The sequence below is a fragment of the Crinia signifera genome, chromosome 8 (assembly GCF_055691185.1).
Source record: "Crinia signifera chromosome 8, ASM5569118v1, whole genome shotgun sequence".
In the NCBI taxonomy this organism is placed as follows: domain Eukaryota; kingdom Metazoa; phylum Chordata; class Amphibia; order Anura; family Myobatrachidae; genus Crinia; species Crinia signifera.
Window position 1 is genome coordinate 12,446,977 of NC_139224.1, and position 24,832 is coordinate 12,471,808.

The window sequence follows — 24,832 nt, forward strand, 5'->3', positions numbered from 1 at the left end:
TATATGTCTGTACAACGTGTATACCCCGATATGTCTGTATGACGTGTGTACCCCAGATATGTCTGTATGATGTGTGTACCCCCGATATGTCTGTACGACGTATATACCCCGATATGTCTGTATGACGTGTGAACCCCCGATATGTCTGTATGATGTGTGTACCCCCGATATGTCTGTATGACGTGTGTACCCCCGATATGTCTGTACGACGTGTGTACCCCTATATGTCTGTACAACGTGTATACCCCGATATGTCTGCATGATGTGTGAACCCCAGATATGTCTGTATGACGTGTGTACCCCCGATATGTCTGTACGACGTGTGTACCCCCGATATGTCTGTATGACGTGTGTACCCCCGATATGTCTGTACGACGTGTGTACCCCCGATATGTCTGTACGACGTGTGTACCCCAGATATGTCTGTATGACGTGTGTACCCCCGATATGTCTGTATGACGTGTGTACCCCCGATATGTCTGCACGACGTGTGTACCCCAGATATGTCTGTACAACGTGTGTACCCCTATATGTCTGTATGACATGTGTACCCCCGATATGTCTGTACGACGTGTGTACCCCGGATATGTCTGTATGACGTGTGTACCCCCGATATGTCTGTATGACGTGTGTACCCCCGATATGTCTGTATGACGTGTGTACCCCCGATGTCTGTACAACGACGTGTGTACCCCCAATATGTCTGTACATCGTGTATACCCCGATATGTCTGTACAACGTGTGTACCCCTATATGTCTGTATGACATGTGTACCCCCGATATGTCTGTACGACGTGTGTATCCCGGATATGTCTGTACGACGTGTGTACCCCAGATATGTCTGTATGACGCGTGTACCCCCGATATGTCTGTATGACGTGTGTACCCCCGATATGTCTGTACGACGTGTGTACCCCCCGATATGTCTGCATGACGTGTGAACCCCAGATATGTCTGTACAACGTGTGTACCCCAGATATGTCTGTATGACGTGTGTACCCCCGATATGTCTGTACGACGTGTGTACCCCCGATATGTCTGTACGACGTGTGTACCCCAGATATGTCTGTATGACGTGTGTACCCCCGATATGTCTGTATGACGTGTATACCCCCGATATGTCTGTATGACGTGTGTACCCCCGATATGTCTGTACGACGTGTGTACCCCAGATATGTCTGTATGACGTGTGTACCCCCTATATGTCTGCATGACGTGTGAACCCCAGATATGTCTGTATGACGTGTGTACCCCCGATATGTCTGTACGACGTGTTTCGAAACGCGTCGGAGCAGCTGCACTTTTTGGACTGGTTGTTTTGGAGAAGGAGTCACCTCTTGCCTGGACTGACGCAGTGACCACCCGGGTTTACATCTATCACCGCTCATGCCTAATACATACCTCCCAACTTTTCATGTTAAGAAATAGGGAGCGCCCGAAAAGGGGGCGTGGTGTATGCAAATGAGGGCGCGGCTTATGCTAATTAGCCGCGACCTCATTTTCATACGAGAATAGACGCTGTGCGCATGCGCACAGCGTCTATTCTACTACATTGGGGGGTCTCCCAACTGCCACCCCCCCGCAGCGGGACAATGCCTGCCGCGGGTGGGACGTCGGGACAGGACCCGAAAATCGGGACTGTCCCGACGGAATCGTGACAGTTGGGAGGTATGCCTAATAAGAGAACTTTTTGCCAGGTTCTCCACCATTTCTGGTAAAAACTCCACCCCTTCTCCTTCACTCCTGGATCTGTTTTATATCTTTGATTTGTATGTCATGTGTGCTTAAATAAATAAGTGGTATTGCACTATATACTTCTCCCTTCTTCCTATGTGGTACATCATCTATGGGATTGAACCGGTGAGGATTGGAAGTGTGATACAGGGTCCTTGATAACCATTCTCTGGCATATTCTAATTCGGAGAAGAGGATCGCCACTTCATCCTAAGGGAGGTGTGGTAGATACATCTTAGAGAGCGCTGGTAGTGAAGGCTGATCCCATTTGTATCCTCGTGATACTTACCTCCATTGCTTTGTATTGACCGTCATCTGGGAAGGCGGTCTTTTGGGGTTTGGACTTTATAACCAGCAGCCCATTTCATTGTTTTTGCGCAGTACCATCTTGCTCCAGTTGTCTGTCTACACCCCATTTCATGGGAGTGTCTGGAAGAATGCAGACGGGAACCAGGCATTTTATGGGTGGAACGCTGACGTCAACTCCGGACCTTTCAACCATGTCGACCTTTTGACCCTGTTGACAAATAGTTGTCGACCTTTTGACCATAACCTTACACACGTGGATTCTTCCCACTGCCTGACACTTTCCTATTTTCTCATTTTCTATTTGGCGTCAAACCGTTGTTGTGCCGCTGATGCGTCGGCGCTTGGCGCAGTGTTTACATTGGCTTATTCCTCTACTTTCATTGTTTCATTATTTACATACCGGGATAACTCGGTGGGTTTGGCGCTCTGCGTGCTCAGTGTCACGCTTGCGGGTTCTCGACTCCCAGAAAATGACCTTCTCCTTCCAGCTACGTTCCCCCTCAATAGAAGATTTTATTTCTGTAGCAGCTCTATATAAACAATCGCGAAACCCACAGCTGCAGCCTAAAATACCCCTGCAGGTAACATAAGATCATAAAGCGGTTCCAGCAGTCTCAGCTTGGCGCAGGCAGAGGCGAGGAGGAGGAAATGTAACCGGCTGGAAAAGTAACAACATAAAACAAGTGGAAGGGAAGCTGAAATAAAATAACTGAAATGGGGGAATTGCAGTTTCTTAAAGGAGAAGTCCTGTTCTCACAGCCTGAGCCAGCTATTGGCTGCACTTAGTAAGATCACTAGATGCCTGAAACGCGTAGGGTACGCAGTGAAGCACAGTAATGGTCTGGGTGGCCAATTCCAGGATAGGGATCGATGGGATTTTACCCTAAAAACGCTGGAATTTGAGTCCCAGGATTTGAGTTTGCAATCCCAGAATTCCGGGATTAGCCTGCGCATGTGCAAATCTAATCCAATCAGAGCTGGGCACCTGCTCAGACACTGGCCGCCTGCTTCTGACTCCGGCTGTGCGGCTCTGTGGCAGTGTGCAGTGTGACGTGCCGTATTACCAGCAGCGTCCTGCTATATTTAGTAAATGCATTGCTTTATATTTCTATGCATCAGAGTTGACTGTATCCGGAGTGCAGGTCTGTGTCATATCCAAGGGCAGCAAATGCAAACCACATTGCTCATCTATATACTGTATATAAAAGACTAACTACTCATCACCTCTAGGAGGTGAAGTACCACCAGTGAATCCTAGAGGCCACTTGATGGACCAAAAGTGAACTGGGGGTAAGGTGGAGAGTTTGAGGGCTAAAAAACAAAGTGAACGTAAAAACTGTCACAGCTCAAAGTGAACGTACATTGCAGAAGCCGTCATTTGACTGGCTTTTAATTATTACTACATAACACTACATAGGCCTTGCTGAAAGGCATTGGATTATACCATAAAATGTAAAGTATATTTGGTGGAGGGTGCTCTATATATATATACTAGGTGATTCATCGCGCCCTACGGGCGCTCTTCACACCGGCGTAAGGGGCTACGCCCCTTAATTTTGCAGCTTCTGCCAGTGGGTGAGGGTCCAGCGTGGCAGCACAGAAATACAGGAGTCAGTGTCTCCTCCTACTGGGTGGGAGTTAGGGTGCATGAGAGCAGGAGGCTGGGCGGTAAAGCATGATAGGGGAATGTGGGCAACACAGGGTGAGCGGGTCTCCACTGGCGGAAGTTACGGGGCAGGAGAACAGGAGGCAGGGCAGTGTCCTCCCACATTGATGGCAAAAGTATTCAACATCGGCCATAAACCATCGATTATTTGAAAACCATTGATGGTCGATGGGCATCCCTAGAACTGGAGGAGGGTGGGGGACAGTATGCAGCTCCCGGCAGTGGGTGAGCGTCTCCTCCCACTGGGAGGTAGTGAGCGTGCATGAGAGCAGGAGGCTGTATAATAGTGGTATGTGGGCAAGACATTGATAAAAGTTGTGGCGCTGGTGCAGAGGGCAGTGGGGAAACCTGCAGTGCGGCAGCCAGGGCCGGATTTCCCACCTAGGGGCGGTACCTGCTTGTGGTGGTACAGGATCCCCCATTGTCATGGGGGTACGTGAAATGCGGGAGCGGGGGCCACGGTGGTCCGCTGGGGGGTGGAATTGCCGGAAGGGGGTCTGGGGGGTCTGCAAATTGCGGGAGGGGGGGTGGTGTGTGGGGATCCGCGGTTAGCGGGAGGGGGGGGGTCCGCAAATCGTGGGCGGGGGCGCGGGGGGGCTTGAATCGTGGGAAGGGGGGTCCGCAAATTGCGGGAGGGGGGTTGTCGGGGTTAGTGAATTGCGGGAGGGGGGGTTGCGGAGGTCCGTGAATTGCGGGAGGGGCGCGTGGGGTGCCGTGAGTCAAGGGGGGGTGGTGCGGGGGTCCGTGAATCACGGGAGGGGTCATGAATCGCAGGAGGGGGGGGTCGTGGGGGGGCTGCGAATCGCAGGAGGGGGGGTGTGGGGGGTTGCCGTGAATTGCATGAGGGGGGCGTGAATCAAGGGAGGGTGGGCGCAGGGGGGTGGTGCGGGGGTCCGTGAATCGCGGGAGGGGGCATGAATCGCGGGAGGGGGGGTCGTGGGGGGGTTCCGAATCGCAGGAAGGGGGGTATGGGGGGTGCCGTGAATTGCGTGAGGGGGGCATGAATCGCGGGAGGGGGGGTCCCCGAATGTGTGAATTACGGGGCGGTCGCAAATCGCGAGAGGTGCCGAGGGGGCCCGCAAATCGCGGGAGGGGGGCGCTACGGAGGGTTTCGTGAATCGCGGGAGGGGGGGTCGTGGGGGGTTGCGAATCGCAGGAAGGGGGGTGTGGGGGGTGCCGTGAATTGCGTGAGGGGGGCATGAATCGTGGGAGGTGGGGTCCCCGAATGTGTGAATTAGGTGGCGGTCGCAAATCGCGAGAAGTGCCGAGGGGGCCCGCAAATCGCGGGAGGGGGGTGCTACGGGGGGTTCCGTGAATCGCGGGAGGGGGCGGTGCGAATTGCGGGAGGGGGGTCGCAAATCACAGTAGGGGGGGGGGGGTTGCCGTGAATCGCGGGAGGGGGCGGTGCGAATTGCGGGAGGGGGGTCGCAAATCACAGTAGGGGGGGGGGGTGCCATGAATCGCGGGAGGGGGGGTCGTGGGGGGCCCTTTTAATGCCGGGAGGGGGGGTCGCAGGGGTCCCGCGAATCGCGGGAGGGGAGGATGCAGGGGTCCTGCGAATCGCGGGAGGGGGCTCGCGAGAGGGAGGGGTCGCTGGGGTCCCGCGATTTTCGGGAGGGTCGCGGGGGTTCCGCGTTTCGCGGGAGGGGGTGGTCGCGGAGGTCCAGCGAATCGCGGGAGGGGGTGGTCGGGTCTGGGACGGATATTAGACAGCACTTACATCGACAGCCATTACATCGACACCATTAGTTCGACAGCTCAATAGGTCGACATGGTTTTAGGTCGACATACCATTAGGTCGACATGTCATTATGTCGACAGCTCATTAGGGCGACAGCTCATTAGGTCGACACTGCCATTAGGTCGACAGAGTCTATGTCGACAGTCAAAAGGTCGACATGGGTTTTTTCACTGTTTTTTGGCCGAAATGTCGACACAGTCGACATGGACACAGTTTGAAGTGTACCGCAGCCGCTCGCTATGCTTCGGGCACGGTGCCTCGCTGCGCTCGGCACACTATTTTATTCTCCCACCACGCCCTAGTGGATAGTAGGGCATGAAATACCGCCTGTCGGCACATGTCGGCTCAATAAACAGTGAAAAAACCGATGTCGACCTTTTGACTGTCGACATAGACACTGTCGACCTAATGGCAGTGTCGACCTAAAAACATGTCGACCTAATGAGCTGTCGACCTAATGAGCTGTCGACATAATGACACGTCGACCTAATGGTATGTCGACCTAAAACCATGTTGACCTATTGAGCTGTCGAACTAATGGTGTCGATGTAATGGCTGTCGATGTAAGTGCTGTCTAACAATAGTCCGGATACCGGGGTGGTCGCGGGGGTCCCGCGAATCGCGGGAGGGGGGTCGCGGGGGTCCCGCGAATCGCGGGAGGGGGGGTTCTCGGGGGTCCCGCGAATCACGGGAGGGGGGGGAGGGGGGGGTCGCGGGGGTCCCGAGACTCGCGGGAGGGTGGAAAGCGGGGGTCCCGCGAATCGCGGGAGGGGGGGTGCGGGGTCCTGAGAATGGCGGGAGGGGGGGTCGCGGGGGTCCCGCGAATCGCGGGAGGGGGGTCGCGGGGGTCCCGCGAATCGCGGGAGGGGGGTCGCGGGGGGTCCCGCGATTCGCGGGAGGGGGGGCGCGGGGGTCCCGCGATTCGCGGGAGGGGGGGCGCGGGGGGTCCCGCGAATCGCGGGAGGAGGGGTCGCGGGGGGGTCCCGCAAATCGCGGGAGGGGGGGCCTGCGGGGGGGCCCGCGAATCACGGAAGGGGGGTCGCGGGGGTCCTGGCAGAGGGTAGGGATGTGCAGGAGTAATGGTGGATGGTGGCTGTGGAGTAATGGTGGATGGTGGGCGTGTACTGTAGCCCTGGCTGGGCGGGGGGAGGTGATGTCAAGGGGGTGGAACGTTAGACACATGAAAGTGAAACTGTTCTACACAGGAACGTTCTCCACAGGGGTTGAGTGACAGATCTGGCTAAATATATAAGATATATATATATATATATATATATATATATATATATATATATATATATATATATAAGCACAATGCAGGGAGACCGGCAGAAGTGTGTCATTGTTACATTTTGTCCTTCTTATGATTTGTGTACCCAGGGTCAGCTAAGGATCTGGTAGAGACGTGCTGCGCAGCTGGACAGCAGTGGTCTATTGACCACGGGGAATGTGAGAATATGCCCTTCAGCGCCGAGGACCACTGCCGGTAGGTGACTCTCGGTATAGCCAGACAGGCTCTCACTGATTTACTGATGGAGGCCAGAGAGAGGCCCCTGCTCACACAACACAAACACCTGGCGCCGTCCTCATCGGTCTTATAGATTCCGTAACGTTATAAGGGCGCCAGGAGCCGACAGACACAACAACATCCCGCAGGCCTGTGTACATCACACGCAGTACAGACGCTTTATCTATGCAGATCTGATCGCTGTGCAAATTTGATCTCAAAATGGGCAAAACCAAGCTGCAGTGCAGGTGGGGCAGATGTGACATGTGCAGGGAGAGTTAGATTTGTGTATTCTGTTTCTGTGCAGGGCAAATACTGTCTGCATTAATTTTATACTGCAATTTAGATTTCAGTTTCAACACACCCCACCCAAATCTAACTCTCTCTGCACATGTTACGTCTGGCGACAGGGGGGGTGAAGGGGGACAAGTGTGACGGGCCCCGGCGATCTGAAGGGCCCCAAAGCTTCCATGTCCCGGCCCGGCCGCCGCCCGCCTGTATTAGCTGTGAGTCAGTGGCACCCCGGGGCCCGGCCATGTACTGTGACAACTGTTACTGCCGTCGGTCCGCCCATCTGTGCGTGGCCGCTGAGTCTCACTTTGTGTGGCCTGCCGCTGTGTCTCTCATCTTCTGCATGTGTGTGGGTCGGAGATGGCTGTTTGCTGTCTGCTCTGCACTGCGCACGGACATCTTTCTATATCCCCCTCCCAGTAACCCGTCACTTGGTACAGTCCCGCTGGGCGTCCTGATGTACGTGTCATTCCCTTCCATTGCTCACAGCCACTGCTGTCCCTAGAGGCCGTCATTCTGGGTGTGGTGAGTCCCTCCTGGGTCCTGGCAAGGGGCGGTATGCAGGCAGGGGGTGGTGTGCAGGCAAGGGGCAGTTTGCAGGCAGGGGGTGGTGTGCAGGCTGGGGGTGGTATGCAGGCTGGGGGTGGTATGCAGGCAGGGGGTGGTATGCAGGCAGGGGGTGGTATGCAGGCAGGGGGTGGTGTGCAGGCAGGAGGTGGTGTGCAGGCAGGGGGTGGTATGCAGGCAGGAGGTGGTATGCAGGCAGGAGGTGGTGTGCAGGCAGGGGGTGGTGTGCAGGCAGGGGGTGGTGTGCAGGCAGGGGGCATTATGCCCCTCCTCCTGCATTGGCATTGCTATGCATCGCGTACGCTAAGTTTGCAGTCCATGCAGAATCCGGCCCACCGTTGTGCACAGAAATCCCAGGTTTTGTATGGTGCGTATTGCACAGAACTGAAATGTGTAACTGTATGAAATAAGAGTCACTTGGAAAGTATTAGAAACTTTTTTCTGACTTTGTTTATTATGTGAAGATATTTGTGCCCATAAAAATGAGTTTTTGGATGTGTAGCGGCAGCGGAACCAGTAACTATTTACAAGCATTCTCCGCGCTCTGTCACACAATGGCCTGGATACATTGGCGCATACACTGCGGTGTGGGCTCCCAGTGTGTAAGAATGCAGTTATGTCTGGGACACACAACACAGAAACATCTGCAGGATAACCCACAGGGACACCAGTGGGGATTTAACACAGAATGCGGCTGCAATGATAACGTCATGTAGCAGAAAGAGCAAAAACAGGATATTGGGGAAAATCTGGTCATAGTATCAGCCATATTCATACGCAGACAACAGACAGATCTGTATCATTATAGATAGGCCACCATAGTGATATGACTGGTGTGGTGCCAGCGTCTGCTGCATTACTGGTGTGGTGCCAGTGTCTGCTGCATTACTGGTGTGGTGCCAATGTATACCACATTACTCGTGTGGTGCCAGTGCCTGCCGCATTACTGGTGTGCTGCCAACGTCTGCCACATTATTGGTGTGGTACCAACGTCTGCTACATTACTCCTGTGGTGCCAGTGTCTGCCATATTACTGGTGTGGTGCCACCATCTGCCACAAAGCGCCTTGAGTCCTGTTGGAGAAAGTGCGCTATATAAATAAACTTACTTACTTACAAATTATTGGTGTGGTGACAGTCTCTGCCGCATTACTCAGGTGGTGCCAGCTTCTGCCGAATTACTCTTGTGGTGTCAGAGTCTGTTATATTACTGGTGTGGAGACAGAGTCTGCTGCATTACTCGTGTGATGCCAAAATCTGGCGTATTACTTGGATGGTGCCAAGTCTGCCGTATTACTCATGTGGTACCAGCGTCTGTCACATTACTGGTGTGGTGCCAGCATCTGCCACATTACTGGCGTGGTGCCAGCATCTGCCACATTACTGGCGTGGTGCCATCATCTGCCACATTACTGGTGTGCTGACAATGTCTGCCGCATTACTGGTGTGGTGCCATCATCTGCCACATTACTTGTGTGGTGCCAACGTCTGCCACATTACTGGTGTGGTGCCAACGTCTGCCACATTACTGGCATGGTGCCAGCATCTGTCACATTACTTGTTTGGTGCCATCATCTGTCACATTACTTGTTTGGTGCCATCATCTGTCACATTACTTGTTTGGTGCCATCATCTGCCACATTACTCGTGGGGTGCCAGCGTCTACCACATTACTCGTGTGGTGCCAGCATCTGCCTCATTACTGGTGCCTCAGAGCCAGATGAAAGGAATTTATTTTGCTATTGCATGCGTAGCTGCGCCATCATTACTGCGGGCAAACACATTTTTTCTGCAAAAAAAGGTGAATTAATAACTGGCATCATTACCCAGGGGATAGGTGATAGGTGTCAGGTGATAGGTACCATCTGTTAGGTGCTAGGTGCCATGCGTTAGGTGGCAGGTGATTGGTGCAAGCTAATGGTGCCAGGTGATAGGTGCCATGTGTTAGGTGGTAGGTGCCAAGTGATAGGTGCCATGCAGTAGGTGCCAGGTGATAGGTGCCACACATTAGGTGCCAGGTGATAGGTGCCATGTGATAGGTGTCAGGTGATAGGTGCCATGTGATAGGTGTCAGGTGATAGGTGTCAGGTGATAGGTGTAATGCGTTAGGTGCCAGGGGATAGGTGCCATGCGTTAGGTGCCATGCGGTAGGTGCCAGGTTATAGGTGCAATGCGTTAAATGCCAGGTGATAGGTGCCAGATTATAGGTGCCATGCGTTAGGTGCCAGGTGATAGGAAGCATGTGTTAGAGGCCAGGTGATAGGAGCCACGTGTTAGGTGCCAAGTGATAGGTGCCAGGCGATAGGTGCCAGGTTATATGTGCTAGGTGATAGGTGCCATGCATTAGGTGCCATGTGAAAGGTGCCATGTGACAGGTGCCAGATGATTTGTGCCAGGTGATAGGTGCAATGTGTTAAATGCCAGGTGATAGGTGCCAGGTTATATGTGCCAGGTGATAGGTGCCAGGTGATAGGAGTCATGCGTTAGGTGCCAGGTGTTAGGTGCCATGTGATAGGAGCCATGCGTTAGGTGCCAGGTGATAGGTGCCAGGGATTAGGTGCCATGCATTAGGTGCCAGGAAATAGGTGCCAGGTTATATGTGCAAGGTGATAGGTGCCATGTGACAGGTGCCATGTGACAGGTGCCATGTGACAGGTGCCATGTGACAGGTGATAGATGCAATGCATTATGTGCCAGGGGATAGGTGCCAGGTTATAGGTGACAGGGGATATGTGCCATGCATTAGGTGCCAGGTGATAGGTGCCAAGTAACAGGTGCCAGGTGATAGGCGCCAGGTGATAGGTGCCAGGTGATGGGTGCCAGGTGATAGGTGCCAGGTGATAGGTGCCAGATTATATGTGACAGGTGATGATAGGTGCCAGGTGATAGGTGCCAGGTGATAGGTGCCAGGTGATAGGTGCCAGATTATATGTGACAGGTGATAGGTGCCAGATTATATGTGACAGGTGATAGGTGCCAGGTGATAGGTCCCAGGTGATAGGTGCCAGGCGATAGGTGCCAGGCGATAGGTGCCAGGTTATATGTGCAAGGTGATAGGTGCCAGGTGATAGGTGCCAGGTGATATGTGCCATAAGTTACCCATTCATTTCTCAGCACAGAATCTCCCATTAAACACAGTAACATTATGATATATTTGTTGTTAAACAGCAGGATTCCTGGTATTCCCGGGGTGGGGTCCGATTCCCAGATGAAAGGCTGCATCTGATAGGATTACACACAGATGTGTCTGCTAGATGAGTGTGTGCATTATATATCCCGCATGACGGATGTGCAGCCGGGGATTTACATAACAATGTGCTAGTGTTATACAGGGAGTGCCGGCTCACCGGCTGGGACTGATTCCAGGAGCCATACCTTCTGGTACGAGTCACGGATCCCGGAGTCAGGGAATATGGGGACGTGTATCAGGCCTCCAAAAGAACGGGCAATTCTCCCACTGAATCCAGTCAGGTCATAGCTAGCATTATGTACATGCTATAGAATGAGAGGTAGAAGCTGATTGGATGCTACAGTACAGGATAATACATCTCACCAGGGGTGTATTAAGAGAGGACAGGGTCCGTGTTCAGCCTCTAACTGGGCACCCTCCCCTCTCCGCTCACCACTCATCGCTGCCCCGTACACACTGGGCGACTTTCATGTGAAAGCCGCTCAGTTTTCTTGTGTTAACGGCTTTCAGCATGTAGGCCACCCAGTGTGTACAGGGCAGCGATGAGTGGTGAGCGGTGATGCGTGCTCCCGCATCATCATTGCCGGACGCTGCTCATTTGCTGGTATTACCATGAGCTGACAGCACCGGGCAGGGGGAAAGCCGCTCATCGCTGTCCATACGAGCTGGGCATAATCGCACAGTGTCTATGGACCTTTACACTTTCTGTACGATTTTACTAAGTATAACAAATAATTGTTAATGATGCATTATAGTGAGAAGGGCAGAAAATGGCCCAATGTATGAGGTATGGAGAATGGCGACAATGGCCCAATGTAGGAAGTAGTGAGAAGGGCGGGCAATGGCCCAATGTATGAGGTATGGAGAAGGGCAGACAATGGCCCAATGTAGGAAGTAGTGAGAAGGGCGGAAAATGGCCCAATGTATGAGGTATGGAGAAGGGTGGCAATGGCCCAATGTATGAGGTAGTGAGAAGGGCGGACAATGGCCCAATGTATGAGGTAGTGAGAAGGGCAGACAATGGCCTAATGTATGAAGTAGTGAGAAGGCAGACAATGGCCCAATGTATGAGGTAGTGAGAAGGGCAGACAATGGCCCAATGTATGAGGTAGTGAGAAAGGCAGACAATGGCCCAATGTGTGAGGTATGGAGAAGGGCGGACAGTGGCTCAATGTATGAGGTAGTGAGAAAGGCAGACAATGGCCTAATGTATGAGGTAGTGAGAAGGCAGACAATGGCCTAATGTATGAGGTAGTGAGAAGGGCAGACAATGGCCCAATGTATGAGGTAGTAAGAAAGGCAGACAATGGCCCAATGTGTGAGGTATGGGAAAGGGCAGACAGTGGCTCAATGTATGAGGTAGTGAGAAGGTGGACAATGGCCCAATGTATGAGGTAGTGAGAAGGGCAGACAATGGCCCAATGTATGAGGTAGTGAGAAGGGCGGACAATGGCCCAATGTATGAGGTAGTGAGAAGGGCAGACAATGGCCTAATGTATGAGGTAGTGAGAAGGCAGACAATGGCCCAATGTATGAGGTAGTGAGAAGGGCAGACAATGGCCCAATGTATGAGGTAGTGAGAAAGGCAGACAATGGCCCAATGTGTGAGGTATGGAGAAGGGCGGACAGTGGCTCAATGTATGAGGTAGTGAGAAGGGTGGACAGTGGCTCAATGTGTGAGGTAGTGAGAAAGGCAGACAATGGCCTAATGTATGAGGTAGTGAGAAGGCAGACAATGGCCCAATGTATGAGGTAGTGAGAAGGGCAGACAATGGCCCAATGTATGAGGTAGTGAGAAAGGCAGACAATGGCCCAATGTGTGAGGTATGGAGAAGGGCGGACAGTGGCTCAATGTATGAGGTAGTGAGAAGGGTGGACAGTGGCCCAATGTATGAGGTAGTGAGAAAGGCAGACAATGGCCTAATGTATGAGGTAGTGAGAAGGCAGACAATGGCCCAATGTGTGAGGTAGTGAGAAGGGCAGACAATGGCCCAATGTACGAGGTAGTGAGAAGGGCAGACAATGGCCCAATGTATGAGGTAGTGAGAAGGACAGACAATGGCCCAATGTGTGAGGTATGGAGAAGAGCGGACAGTGGCCCAATGTATGAGGTAGTGAGAAAGGCAGACAATGGCCTAATGTATGAGGTAGTGAGAAGGGGGGACAATGGCCCAATGTGTGAGGTAGTGAGAAGGGCAGACAATGGCCTAATGTATGAGGTATAAGCCGGCTACTTACAAGGGATTTCATTCTCCATAAAACCTTGGGAAATGAACTGGAGAAACACGGAGGTCTTATATGCCGAGACACTAAATGTTCCCCCAATACATGTATGTCTACACTGCAGTGATGAGACCCCCGTAACCCCCGTTCTGGGATCCCGTGGCGGCTTTGGCCACAAACTCAAGAAGTTACACGGAGGCCAAAGGAGTCACATTCACAAACTCCTAATTGTCTGTTTTTCTTGGTCTCCTGCAGGAGTAATAAATCCCAGGAATGGGCTCCTTGCCCAAACTATGTCCGAGTGGTGGTGGCCTCCTCTCTCTGATAAATTGCAAAATAAATATCTGTGTCCCGAGAGTGAATGGTCCCTAGAACATGGGGGCTTATTCTGATTCACTCGGAAAGGCACAATCACTCTCTAATGGACAAAACCATATGCACTGCAGGTGGGGCAGATGTAATATGTGCAGGTAGAGTTAGATTTGGGTGGGGTGTGTACTTCAAACTGATATCTATATTGCAGTTTAAAAATAAAGCAGCCAGTATTTATCTGCACAGAAACAATAAAACACCCAAATCTAACTCTCTCTACACGTGTTACATCTGCCCCACCAGCAGTGCAGCATGGTTTTGTCCATTAGAGATTGATTGTGCTTTTCCGAGTGAATCTGAATAACCCCCATGGTACGGTGTACGGTGGCCAGGATAAGGTCATGCTTACACCTCTGTGCGGTGTTCCACAGAGGCTGCCCAAGGTTGTGCAGAAGGAGAGGCCTGGGGCATGGGAAGTCCTGCAGCTGGGTAGTTAGTGTGGTAGAAGCACCCTAAGCCCACCAGCTGGATATAACTCTCTCTCACACAAACACACTCTCAACCGCTCACTCTACCCCCTTACTCTCTCTCTTCCACTCTCAACCCCTCAAACTCTCTACCCCTCTCCCAACCCCACACTCTCTCTTCCCCTATCTTCCATTCTCAACCCCTTAATCTCTCTTCCCCTCTCACTCCTCTCACTCCTCTCACTCTCTCTCTCCCCCACTCTCAACCTCTCAATCTCTCTCCCCCTCTCACTCTCTCTCCCACTCTCAATCCCTCACTCTCTCTCCCCCTCGAGTTGTGGCTGGTGGTAACAGTACAATAGGGGGCTGGTAGTGGTATGTACTGTATGTACATAGAGGGGGTGGTAACAGTACAATAGGGGGCTGGTGGTGGTATGTGTAGGGGGTTGCAACAGTACAATAGGGGGATAGTATTGGTAACAGCACAATAGGGAGCTGGTGGTGGTGTGTGTGTAAGGGGCTGGTGATAACTTTACAATTGGGGGCTAGTAGTAGTAACAGTACAGTTGGGGGATGCTGGCGGTATGTGTGCAAGGGGGGGGTGGCAACAGTACAATAGGGGGCTGGTTGTGGCAACCGCACAATAGGGGGCTGGTGGTGGTATGTGTGTAAGGAGCTGGTGGTGGTAACAGCACAATAAGGGTCTTGTGGTGGTATGTGCATAAGAGGGGGCTAGTGGTGGTAACAGTACAATATGGGGCTGGTAGTGGTAACAGTACAGTAGGGGGATGCTGGCGGTATGTGTGCAAGGGGGGGGGTGGCAACAGTACAATAAGGGGCTGGTTGTGGCAACCGCACAATAGGGGGCTGGTGGTGGTATGTGTGTAAGGAGCTGGTGGTGGTGTGTGTGTAAGGGACTGGTGATAACTTTACAATTGGGGGCTAGTAGTAGTAACAGTACAGTTGGGGGATGCTGGCGGTATGTGTGCAAGGGGGGGTGGCAACAGTACAATAGGGGGCTGGTTGTGGCAACCGCACAATAGGGGGCTGGTGGTGGTATGTGTGTAAGGAGCTGGTGGTGGTGTGTGTGTAAGGGGCTGGTGATAACTTTACAATTGGGGGCTAGTAGTAGTAACAGTACAGTTGGGGGATGCTGGCGGTATGTGTGCAAGAGGGGGTGGCAGCAGTACAATAGGGGGCTGGTTGTGGCAACATCATAATAGGGGGCTGGTGGTGGTATGTGTGTAAGGAGCTGGTGGTGGTAACAGCACAATAAGGTGCTTGTGGTGGCATGTGCATAAGAGGGGGCTAGTGGTGGTAACAGTACAATATGGGGCTGGTAGTGGTAACAGTACAGTAGGGGGATGCTGGTGGTATGTGTGTAAGGGGGGTGGCAACAGTACAATAGGGGGCTGGTGGTGGTATGTGTGTAAGGAGCTGGTGGTGGTAACAGCACAATAAGGGGCTTGTGGTGGCATGTGCATAAGAGGGGGCTAGTGGTGGTAACAGTACAATATGGGGCTGGTAGTGGTAACAGTACAGTAAGGGGATGCTGGTGGTATGTGTGTAAGGGGGGTGGCAACAGTACAATAGGGAGCTGGTTGTAGCAACCGCACAATAGGGGGCTGGTGGTGGTATGTGTGTAAGGGGAGGTGGCAACAGTACAATAGGGGGCTGGTTGTAGCAACATCATAATAGGGGGCTGGTGGTGGTATGTGTGTAAGGAGCTGGTGGTGGTAACAGCACAATAAGGGGCTTGTGGTGGTATGTGCATAAGAGGGGGCTAGTGGTGGTAACAGTACAATATGGGGCTGGTAGTGGTAACAGTACAGTAGGGGGATGCTGGTGGTATGTGTGTAAGGGGGGTGGCAACAGTACAATAGGGGGCTGGTTGTAGCAACAGCACAATAGGGGGCTGGTGGTGGTATGTGTGTAAGGAGCTGGTGGTGGTAACATCACAATAAGGGTCTTGTGGTGGTATGTGTGTAAGAGGGGGATAGTGGTGGTAACAGTACAATAGGGGGCTGGTTGTGGCAACATCATAATAGGGGGCTGGTGGTGGTATGTGTGTAAGGAGCTGGTGGTGGTAACATCACAATAAGGGTCTTGTGGTGGTATGTGCATAAGAGGGGGCTTGGTATTCCTGACTCCTGGTCCTTGGCCCCTCTGTCACCCCGGTGGGGGGGGGGGGGGGGAAATTATTTCTGCCTGTGCAGGGAAAGTCTGTGCTCCTTCCCACAAAGCGGTATAAGCCCCAATAATGCGCCCCATCCCCCTCACACATAAATTAATTTTCAGAGTGTTCAATTCCTGCACTTTGGATGTGAATGAGCCCTAAATAATTACAATGATTATTTTACTATGCGTTTTAGATTGGCACAAAAGCAATGCTGCATCTCTTACGTGCGGGAGAATACCTGTATCGCTGGGATGATTGCGGCTAAAGAAGACGGCGTCTGCCTGCCGACGGAGAATGAGAACTGCGAGAGGTCGCACTTCAAGGTGAAGAGATCCTGACACACCAGATTACACCTGATTACTGATACCCTGTAAAGGGTTGTCCGCCAAAACTATTATGGGGTTGTTTATCAAATATCAAGGAGAGATAAAGTACCAGCCAATCTGCTTCTGCCTGGGGATGGCCAACGTTGCCTTTGCCATCGATGGCAAAAGTGCAACTGGCCATCGTTAGTGTAAAACTGTGCAATGGATGACCATCGATAGTTTTACATATCGATGACCATCCATTATGTTTGACTGATTGATCTGTAGGCCAATCAAAACACATGGGCGGCAGTGGCGTAGCTAAGTTTTGGGCGCCCCCCCGCCAAACACCCACCGCCCATGCAATCCCCCCCCCCCCCCCCCAATCCCCGGCAGCCTTACCTATTGCGCTGGTCCCGGCGGCTCCATTCTTCTGCTGAGGACCACCACAAAATGGCCGCCCCCATACAGCAGACAGTTTCAGAGAACTGTGTGCTATATGGGGGCGGCCATTTTGTGGTGGTCCTCAGCAGAAGAACGGATCCGCCGGGACCAGCGAGATAGCTAAGTCTGCGGGGGAATGGGGGGTGTAACTATAGCACCGCAGCCCCCGGCGCCCCCACATGCACAGCGCCCCCCCGCGGTGGCGGGGGCTGCGGTGCTATAGTTACGCCGCTGATGGGCGAGGCTTCGCTGGTGTTGGTGGGGCGGGATTATGCACTTTTAATAATTATTATTCACACTTCATACCAGTGTTGCAAGTAAGGGGGTACGGCGTGGTACGGAGTACCTGTAAGAAATATGTTGCAGGTACGCAGTACCACTTACCCCTGATCCACTGTCATTTCTATTTTCATTTTAAGTCTAAATATAATGCATCCGCAGCCCGCCCACCCAGCGTTATGATTGGTGCTGTATGCAGCTACCGGCTACTGCTGATTTAGCCTGTCACACTGACTGGCATCAGCAGCGCCGACAGCATGAAGAGCAGGCTCCACTATTGTAAGCTCAAGCTGCCTGGCTCTCCCCCAAGCAAGAGCCAACCCACCCCCAGTCATTCCCTGTTTCTCATTCCCTGTCTCCTGTGTCCACGCCTCTATTGTCATTTAGTCACTCCTCTAGCTTTGTGTGACCACGCCCCCTGATGACACATGACCATGCCCATTTTTGGTGGAGGCTATCAGTACCACCAAGAAAAAAATTCTACTTGCACCACTGCTTCATACTCACCCAGTGTCACAGTGTCCTCCAAGTCTATAACTAAACCAAACACACCAGAACTTTGGGGATCCGAGTAGAACAGACTGCCGGCTTGGAATCCCTTTTGTAGACCGAGTCAGGAGCCGGGTCTTCCCTTGAGTGATTATGGGTATTATTCTGGCTCACTCTCAGGGGCAAATTCACTCTCTAATGGACAAAACCATGGCCCTTATTCCGATCGGTGCGGCCAGATCCGAATATGCGGCCAGGATCGTGCGTGCGAAACCCCGCCTTCCATACGGATCGCCAACTCCGTCCGTACGCGGTAAGAAGCTGGCCGAACGGACCGCACGTGTATTTTTCATGGAATACGCCTCCTCCATCTCAGGGAACCTCCCCCATCATTCGATGGTCGCAGACCATCGAATGCAGGACCGAGTGGTCCACCAGCTCCCGCAACCTCAGACCACACGGACATTTTTCCGTGCAAAAGCAGGGAATCGGGGCGGGCAGCTGACATCCGGCGATGTCATATGTCCGCCCCCTACACGTGCGTCACGGCCGCATTACCATACGTACGCCCAGCGTTTGCATGGGAACGCCCATGAAACGTGGGGCGTATGCATATGGTAATGAGCCCAAATAGCCCTTCACGCCCCTCTCCACCCCCTGTTCGGAGTGTTCACATTTCATGCAGGATTTGGCCGTACGCCCCGCTCGCACATGCGCAGAGACGCCTCTGCACATGCGCAGACACAAAACATCGGCGGCACGAACGCACGCGGATATTACCGCACCAACCAGAATAAGGGCCTAAGGGCCCATGTGCACTGCAGGAGGGGCAGATGTAACATGTGCAGAGAGATTTAGATTTGGGTGGGGTTTGTACTTCAAACTATTATCTATATTGCAGTTTAGAAATAAAGCAGCCCGTATTTACCCTGCACAGAAACAATAAAACACCCACATCTAACTCTCTCTCTGCACATGTTACATCAACCCCACCTGCAGTGCACATGGTTTTGTCCATAAGAGTGAATTTTCCTTTGCGAGTGAACCAGAATAACCCCTATATGTGCCATGCCACTCAGGAGAGTGTTTTAGGAGGTGGCTAAATGACCTGGAATGACTGGAGATTCATTTTATTGATGTCTATGATACAATAGGAACAAGAACAGGCCCAAGTTACAGGATTTTAGCTGTGTCTATCGATTTGAAAAGAAACCCAGATCCAAATCCTAACCTAAAACATTTCTATATATCTATGAATGAGGTAGTTCATACTTGCCTACTTTTCAAAACTAGTTTTAGGGAGATTATAGTTGGTGGTAGAATTTTGCACAGAGCACCATTGAGGGGGCGTATCATGCTCCACCCAAAGGGCGTGTCTAGTTCCATATATGGAGAGATTGTGAAAAGAGATTGTGAACGTGGCACCTAGAAGCGTGGGTGTGTACTGCTGCATCTGAGAGGAATCTTCTAAAATGACTTATATCCAAATGTAGATGAGCCCCAAAGCAGTTAGTAAGAGCTACTATACTTGGTAACGTGCTGGGAAATGGTGCTGATGATTCAATGTAAATGTATCTATCTCTCATTCCTTTTTTCCCAAAAATGTAACAGTGTAATATGGGCTAGGTGACATGAGGGAGATTGCTGCTATATCAGGGAGTCTCCTGCAGAATGCAGGAGGGGAGGTAACTATGATGTAACAGTGTAATGTGGGCTAGGTGACATGAAGGAGATTGCTAGACTAATGAGGGAGAGAGGGAGATTGCTGCTATGTCAGGGAGTCTCCTGCAGAATGCAGGAGGGGCGGTAACTATGATGTAACAGTGTAATGTGGGCTAGGTGACATGAAGGAGATTGCTAGACTAATGAGGGAGAGAGGGAGATTGCTGCTATGCCAGGGAGTCTCCTGCAGAATGCAGGAGGGGCGGTAACTATGATGTAACAGTGTAATGTGAGTTAGATAACATGAGGGAGATTGCTAGACTAATGAGGGAGAGAGGGAGATTGCTGCTATGTCAGGGAGTCTCCTGCAGAATGCAGGAGGGGAGGTAACTATGGTGTAACAGTGTAATGTGGGCTAGGTGACATGAGGGAGATTGCTAGACTTATGAGGGAGAGAGGGAGATTGCCGCTATATCAGCGAGTCTCCTGCAGAATGCAGGAGGGTAGGTAACTATGATGTAACAGTGTAATGTGAGTTAGATAACATGAGGGAGATTGCTAGACTAATGAGGGAGAGAGGGAGATTGCTGCTATATCAGGGAGTCTCCTGCAGAATGCAGGAGGGGAGGTAACTATGGTGTAACAGTGTAATGTAGGCTAGATGACATGAGGGAAATTGCTAGACTTATGAGGGAGAGAGGGAGATTGCTGCTAAATCAGGGAGTCTCCTGCAGAATGCAGGAGGGTAGGCAACTATGAGGTAGATTAAACTTAATTTATTAAAAATCATATGAAGTGAGAAGATGATGGTGGTTATTGTTCTCTCTAAAATCCACCTAGATTGCTCAATGTCTGACCTGCTAAATTCCACCCAGCCAGTAAATTCCTTCCTTCTTATCCTATACTGATAGCGATGGTGACACCTGCTGGCTGTTATGGATATTGCACTATAGAAGATAATTGTGTAAAACACAAGGCTTTATATTTTATCATTGTTGTTATTATTATTATTATTATTATTAGTTTTATATATATAATGAGGACACACTGTAACGTTTGTCATGTCTGTTATGCCCTATTCCTGCCTCCATCCAGCTGTGCTGCGACTGCTGCGCGTTAGGCCTGAAGATCAGGAATGAGGGTCACTCCTGTGAGTCCAACCTAAATCTGGGCTACCCTTGTAACCATATGATCGTCCTGTGCTGCAACGGAGAGGAGCAGCTGATTCCGCCCGATGTAAAACTCCTGTCTAGGACAGAAGCGACGCCTAAGCCTGACAGAGGTAATAACAGTCCGGTACACAGACCTAGAACGCTCGTCTCGCCTCTGTGTGCAGACAGGCACCCTCACTATAGAGAGGGATTCCCCTGGGGACACAGGCGGGTCGATGGCAGCAGGGGGCGGGGGCGGCTGATGTCACATGACATCCCCTCTTCAGCGCACTCTGACAGAAATAAAAGTTTGTTTCTTGAACACTCACATCAGTCCCTGCCCCAGTGGAGCTTACAATCTATATTCCCTACCACATGTACACGCACACACAGACATTCTAGTGGTTATATTTGTTGGGAACCAATTAGCCTACCAGTATGTCTTTGGATTGTGGGAGGAAACCAGAGTACCCGGAGGAAACCCACACAAGTACGGAAAGAACATACAAACTCCGCACATTTAGGGCCATGGTGGGGATTGAACCCATGACATCAGTGCTGTGAGGCAGTAATGCTAACCCTTACACCAGTCGGCAAGCAAGGAGAGTTCCACCACCTCTCCATGACCACTTTAAGCCCTGGACATCTATATTATGGGGTGATGAGATCATGTTCTGTGTGATAGGCTGAATAGACACCGTACACTCTCCCCCCGGTATGCAGAATGTGGGCTATGAACCTCTAATGACAGTACAGATACACAGTGTCCTAATTATGTCTCTCTTCTCTCCTCTGTGCTGATCTGCAGATGTGGATGAATGTGCCCTGAACACACACACTTGTGTGCGCGGCGAGCGGTGCATTAACACCGCACAGTCGTTCCTGTGTGTACCGGAGGTCAGATGTCAGATCGGATTTCTGTTAGAGGAAGGAGTTTGTCAAGGTATCTATCTATCTATCTATTCATCTATCTATCTCTATGTCTGTCTATCTATCTATCAATCTATATACAGTATCTATCTATCTACTATCTATTTATCTCTCTGTCCATCTATTTATCCATTTATCTATCTATCTATCTATCCATTTATCACTCTATCTATCTATTGATCTATCTATCTATATATCATCTATCTATCCATTTATCTCTCTATCATCCGCAAGGTCTGTTCTGCTGCAGAACTTCTCTGCTGCTCCGCACGGTCTGTTCTGCCACAGAACTCCTCTGCTGCTCCGCACGGTCTGTTCTGCCGCAGAACTCCTCTGCTGCTCCGCATGGTCTGTTCTGCCGCAGAACTTCTCTGCTGCTCCGCATGGTCTGTTCTGCCGCAGAACTTCTCTGCTGCTCCGCATGGTCTGTTCTGCCGCAGAACTCCTCTGCTGCTCCGCATGGTCTGTTCTGCCGCAGAACTCCTCTGCTGCTCCGCACGGTCTGTTCTGCCACAGAACTCCTCTGCTGCTCCGCATGGTCTCTTCTGCCGCAGAACTTCTCTGCTGCTCCGCACGGTCTGTTCTGCCGCAGAACTTCTCTGCTGCTCCGCACGGTCTGTTCTGCCGCAGAACGTCTCTGCTGCTCCGCATGGTCTGTTCTGCCGCAGAACTTCTCTGCTGCTCCGCATGGTCTGTTCTGCCGCAGAACTTCTCTGCTGCTCCGCATGGTCTGTTCTGCCGCAGAACTTCTCTGTTGCTCCGCATGGTCTGTTCTGCCGCAGAACTTCTCTGCTGCTCCGCATGGTCTGTTCTGCCCCAGAACGTCTCTGCTGCTCCGCATGGTCTGTTCTGCCGCAGAACTTCTCTGCTGCTCCGCATGGTCTGTTCTGCCGCAGAACGTCTATGCTGCTCCGCATGGTCTCTTTTGCCGCAGAACTTCACCGCACACTTTTCAGATTTGCACCAGATGACTGTTTAGTGACCGTCTATTGGGCGCTTATTTAGCACAGAATGGTGCAGGCGGATACATTGGCCCCTGTATCAGAGACTGGTAATAAATGAGAAGTAATATAAATAGTAACCGTGCTTTGTACATGTTGTTCCTGTCCTGCAGATATAAATGAATGTGCATCTGCGGAGGCCCCCTGCAAGCAAGGCTTCACCTGCGTCAACACCCTGGGGTCCTACGTGTGCCAGAGAAAACACTTGAACTGTAACAGAGGATACAAAGCCAACGAGAACGGGACAGTGTGCATCGGTGAGACATAGTTACGGTACAGGACACTGCGAGGACAGCATGGGGCGGAATGTGGCTCTGCTCCCAGCGGACGTCTCTGTCTCCTGCACCTGATGTAACTACGGACCTCACGACCGTGATGTCACCAATCAATCAGCTTCTAGCTATCATCATCTGATGGTTGCTATGGGCAATTTCTCCACCACCTACCCTACATCCCCCGCACACATACACCTGTCAGTCAATTCAGGTGTTGTATAGCAAGTCGACGATGTCTAGGTTGACCCCAAAAGGTTGACATGCATAAGATCGCCACAGGTCGAAACAATGAAAAGGTTGAGGCAGAAAAATTTCGATATGAGTTTTTCATGATTTTTTTGTCCATGTTGACATCTGAGCAAATGGGTGCCCAATTAGCAAACTACGTCCCCGTACAGGCTCCGGGCCCTTTACCATTCCCAATCATAGTGTACGTAGATGGTAAAGTGCAATAGTCCGAACAAAATGGCGAAAAAAATGTGAAAAACTGCTTCCGACTTTTTAATATGACAACCATAGCCATGTCGGCCTATTGCTAATGTCGACATATTCACCGTATGATGTTGACCTATTGATCTTGACATTGTTTGTCAGATATCCGGATACCAATCAGTTCCCATCAGATGTCATCGATGTAACCGATGGTTTGTTGTGATCATTGCAGACATCGATGAATGCAGCAACGGCGCCAATAACTGCTCTGCGGAACAAGCCTGTCACAACCTCCCCGGAACGTACCGCTGTGACTGCAAGGCCGGGTACCGCTATGACACGTTCAGAAGGAAATGCATGGGTAAGTGCTGTAACATCATCGGACAGATGGACATACCCCTGTCCCCACTGGCACTATTGAGCTACATCCTTAATTATTTTATTATTATTATTGTTTATTTATATGGCGCCACAAGGGTTCCACAGCGCCTGACAACACATAGATGAGCAAAGATACAAGAAAACAGTGATTGACAGTACAAATACAAGTTAGGACAAGTACATGGTAAATAAAAGACAGTTGCAGCAGCTGACATTCACACTATTGTACCAGTCGCAAAGATATACGGTATACTTAGAGAAGCACATGAGGAGAGAGGGCCCTGCTCGTGAGAGCTTACAATCTAAAGGGAAGGGGCAGGCAGACTGGGGTGACACAGCAGGGATAGAAGTGAGCATGATCATCATTTTCTAATGAGAATTGGTTAGATTTAGGGCCTTATTCTGATCGGTGCTGCCCGATCAGAATATGCGGCCACGACCGTGCAGGCGAATCCCCGCCTTCCATACGGATCGCCACCTCCGTCCGTACGCGGATATGTGGCGATCCGCATGAAAGTGGACGGGGATACGCCTCCTCCGTCTTGGGAGCAGCCCCTGCATTCGAACGCGCCAAACATCGAATGCAGGGCCGCACGCTCCACTAGGTCCCGCCACCCAAGACCACACGGACACTTGTCCGTGTGAAATCATGTATGTGGGCGGGCAGCTGACATCCGGCGATGTCAGATGCCCGCCCCCTACACACGCGTCACGGCTTCATTACCATGCATACGCCCCGCGTTTGCATGGGAACGCCCATGAAACGCGGGGCGTATGCATAGGGTAATGAGGCTTAGTAGTCCCTCACGCCCCTCTACGCCCCCTGTGCGGCGTGTAAAGAATTCGTGCTGCGAAATCGCCTGCACATGCGCAGAGTGACCTCTGCACATGCGCAGACGATCAACATCGGCGGTCCGTCCGCATGCGGAGAAATCCGCACCGATCAGAATAAGGCCCTTAGTGAAGAAGTGGGGTCTTGAGAGCCTGTTTAAAGTTTTGTAGGGAGGTGGCAAGTCTGATCGGGAGAGGTAGAGAATTCCAGAGGTAAGGAGCACAACGGCCAAAGTCCTGGAGGCAGGAGTGGGAGGAAGTAACCAGTTGGCAGGAGAGGCAGCGTGCATTTGTGGAGCGGAGAGGTAGGGAGAGGTAGGGAGAGATAAGGTCAGACATGTAGGAGGGAGAGGAATGGGCTATGGCTTTGTAAGTGAGTGTGAGGAGCTTGAAACTTGAGGTTTTCCTATTTTCTCCCGCAATTATATTACCAGGATAGTTGGGAGATATGTTTCCCTTATTGGCCA

At 51.5% G+C, this 24,832-nt stretch overlaps 1 protein-coding gene across 1 annotated transcript in view; it reads left to right on the forward strand.

The window, feature by feature from the left end:
- FBLN2 (fibulin 2) overlaps positions 1 to 24,832 on the forward strand; it is a 52,139-nt gene that overhangs the window by 21,937 nt on the left and 5,370 nt on the right. The window contains exons 3-8 of the mRNA XM_083155765.1: positions 6,831 to 6,936; positions 16,379 to 16,508; positions 20,460 to 20,646; positions 21,324 to 21,458; positions 22,560 to 22,703; positions 23,386 to 23,514. Coding sequence (XP_083011891.1) covers positions 6,831 to 6,936; positions 16,379 to 16,508; positions 20,460 to 20,646; positions 21,324 to 21,458; positions 22,560 to 22,703; positions 23,386 to 23,514 — 831 coding nt within the window. The remainder of the gene's footprint in view (positions 1 to 6,830; positions 6,937 to 16,378; positions 16,509 to 20,459; positions 20,647 to 21,323; positions 21,459 to 22,559; positions 22,704 to 23,385; positions 23,515 to 24,832) is intronic.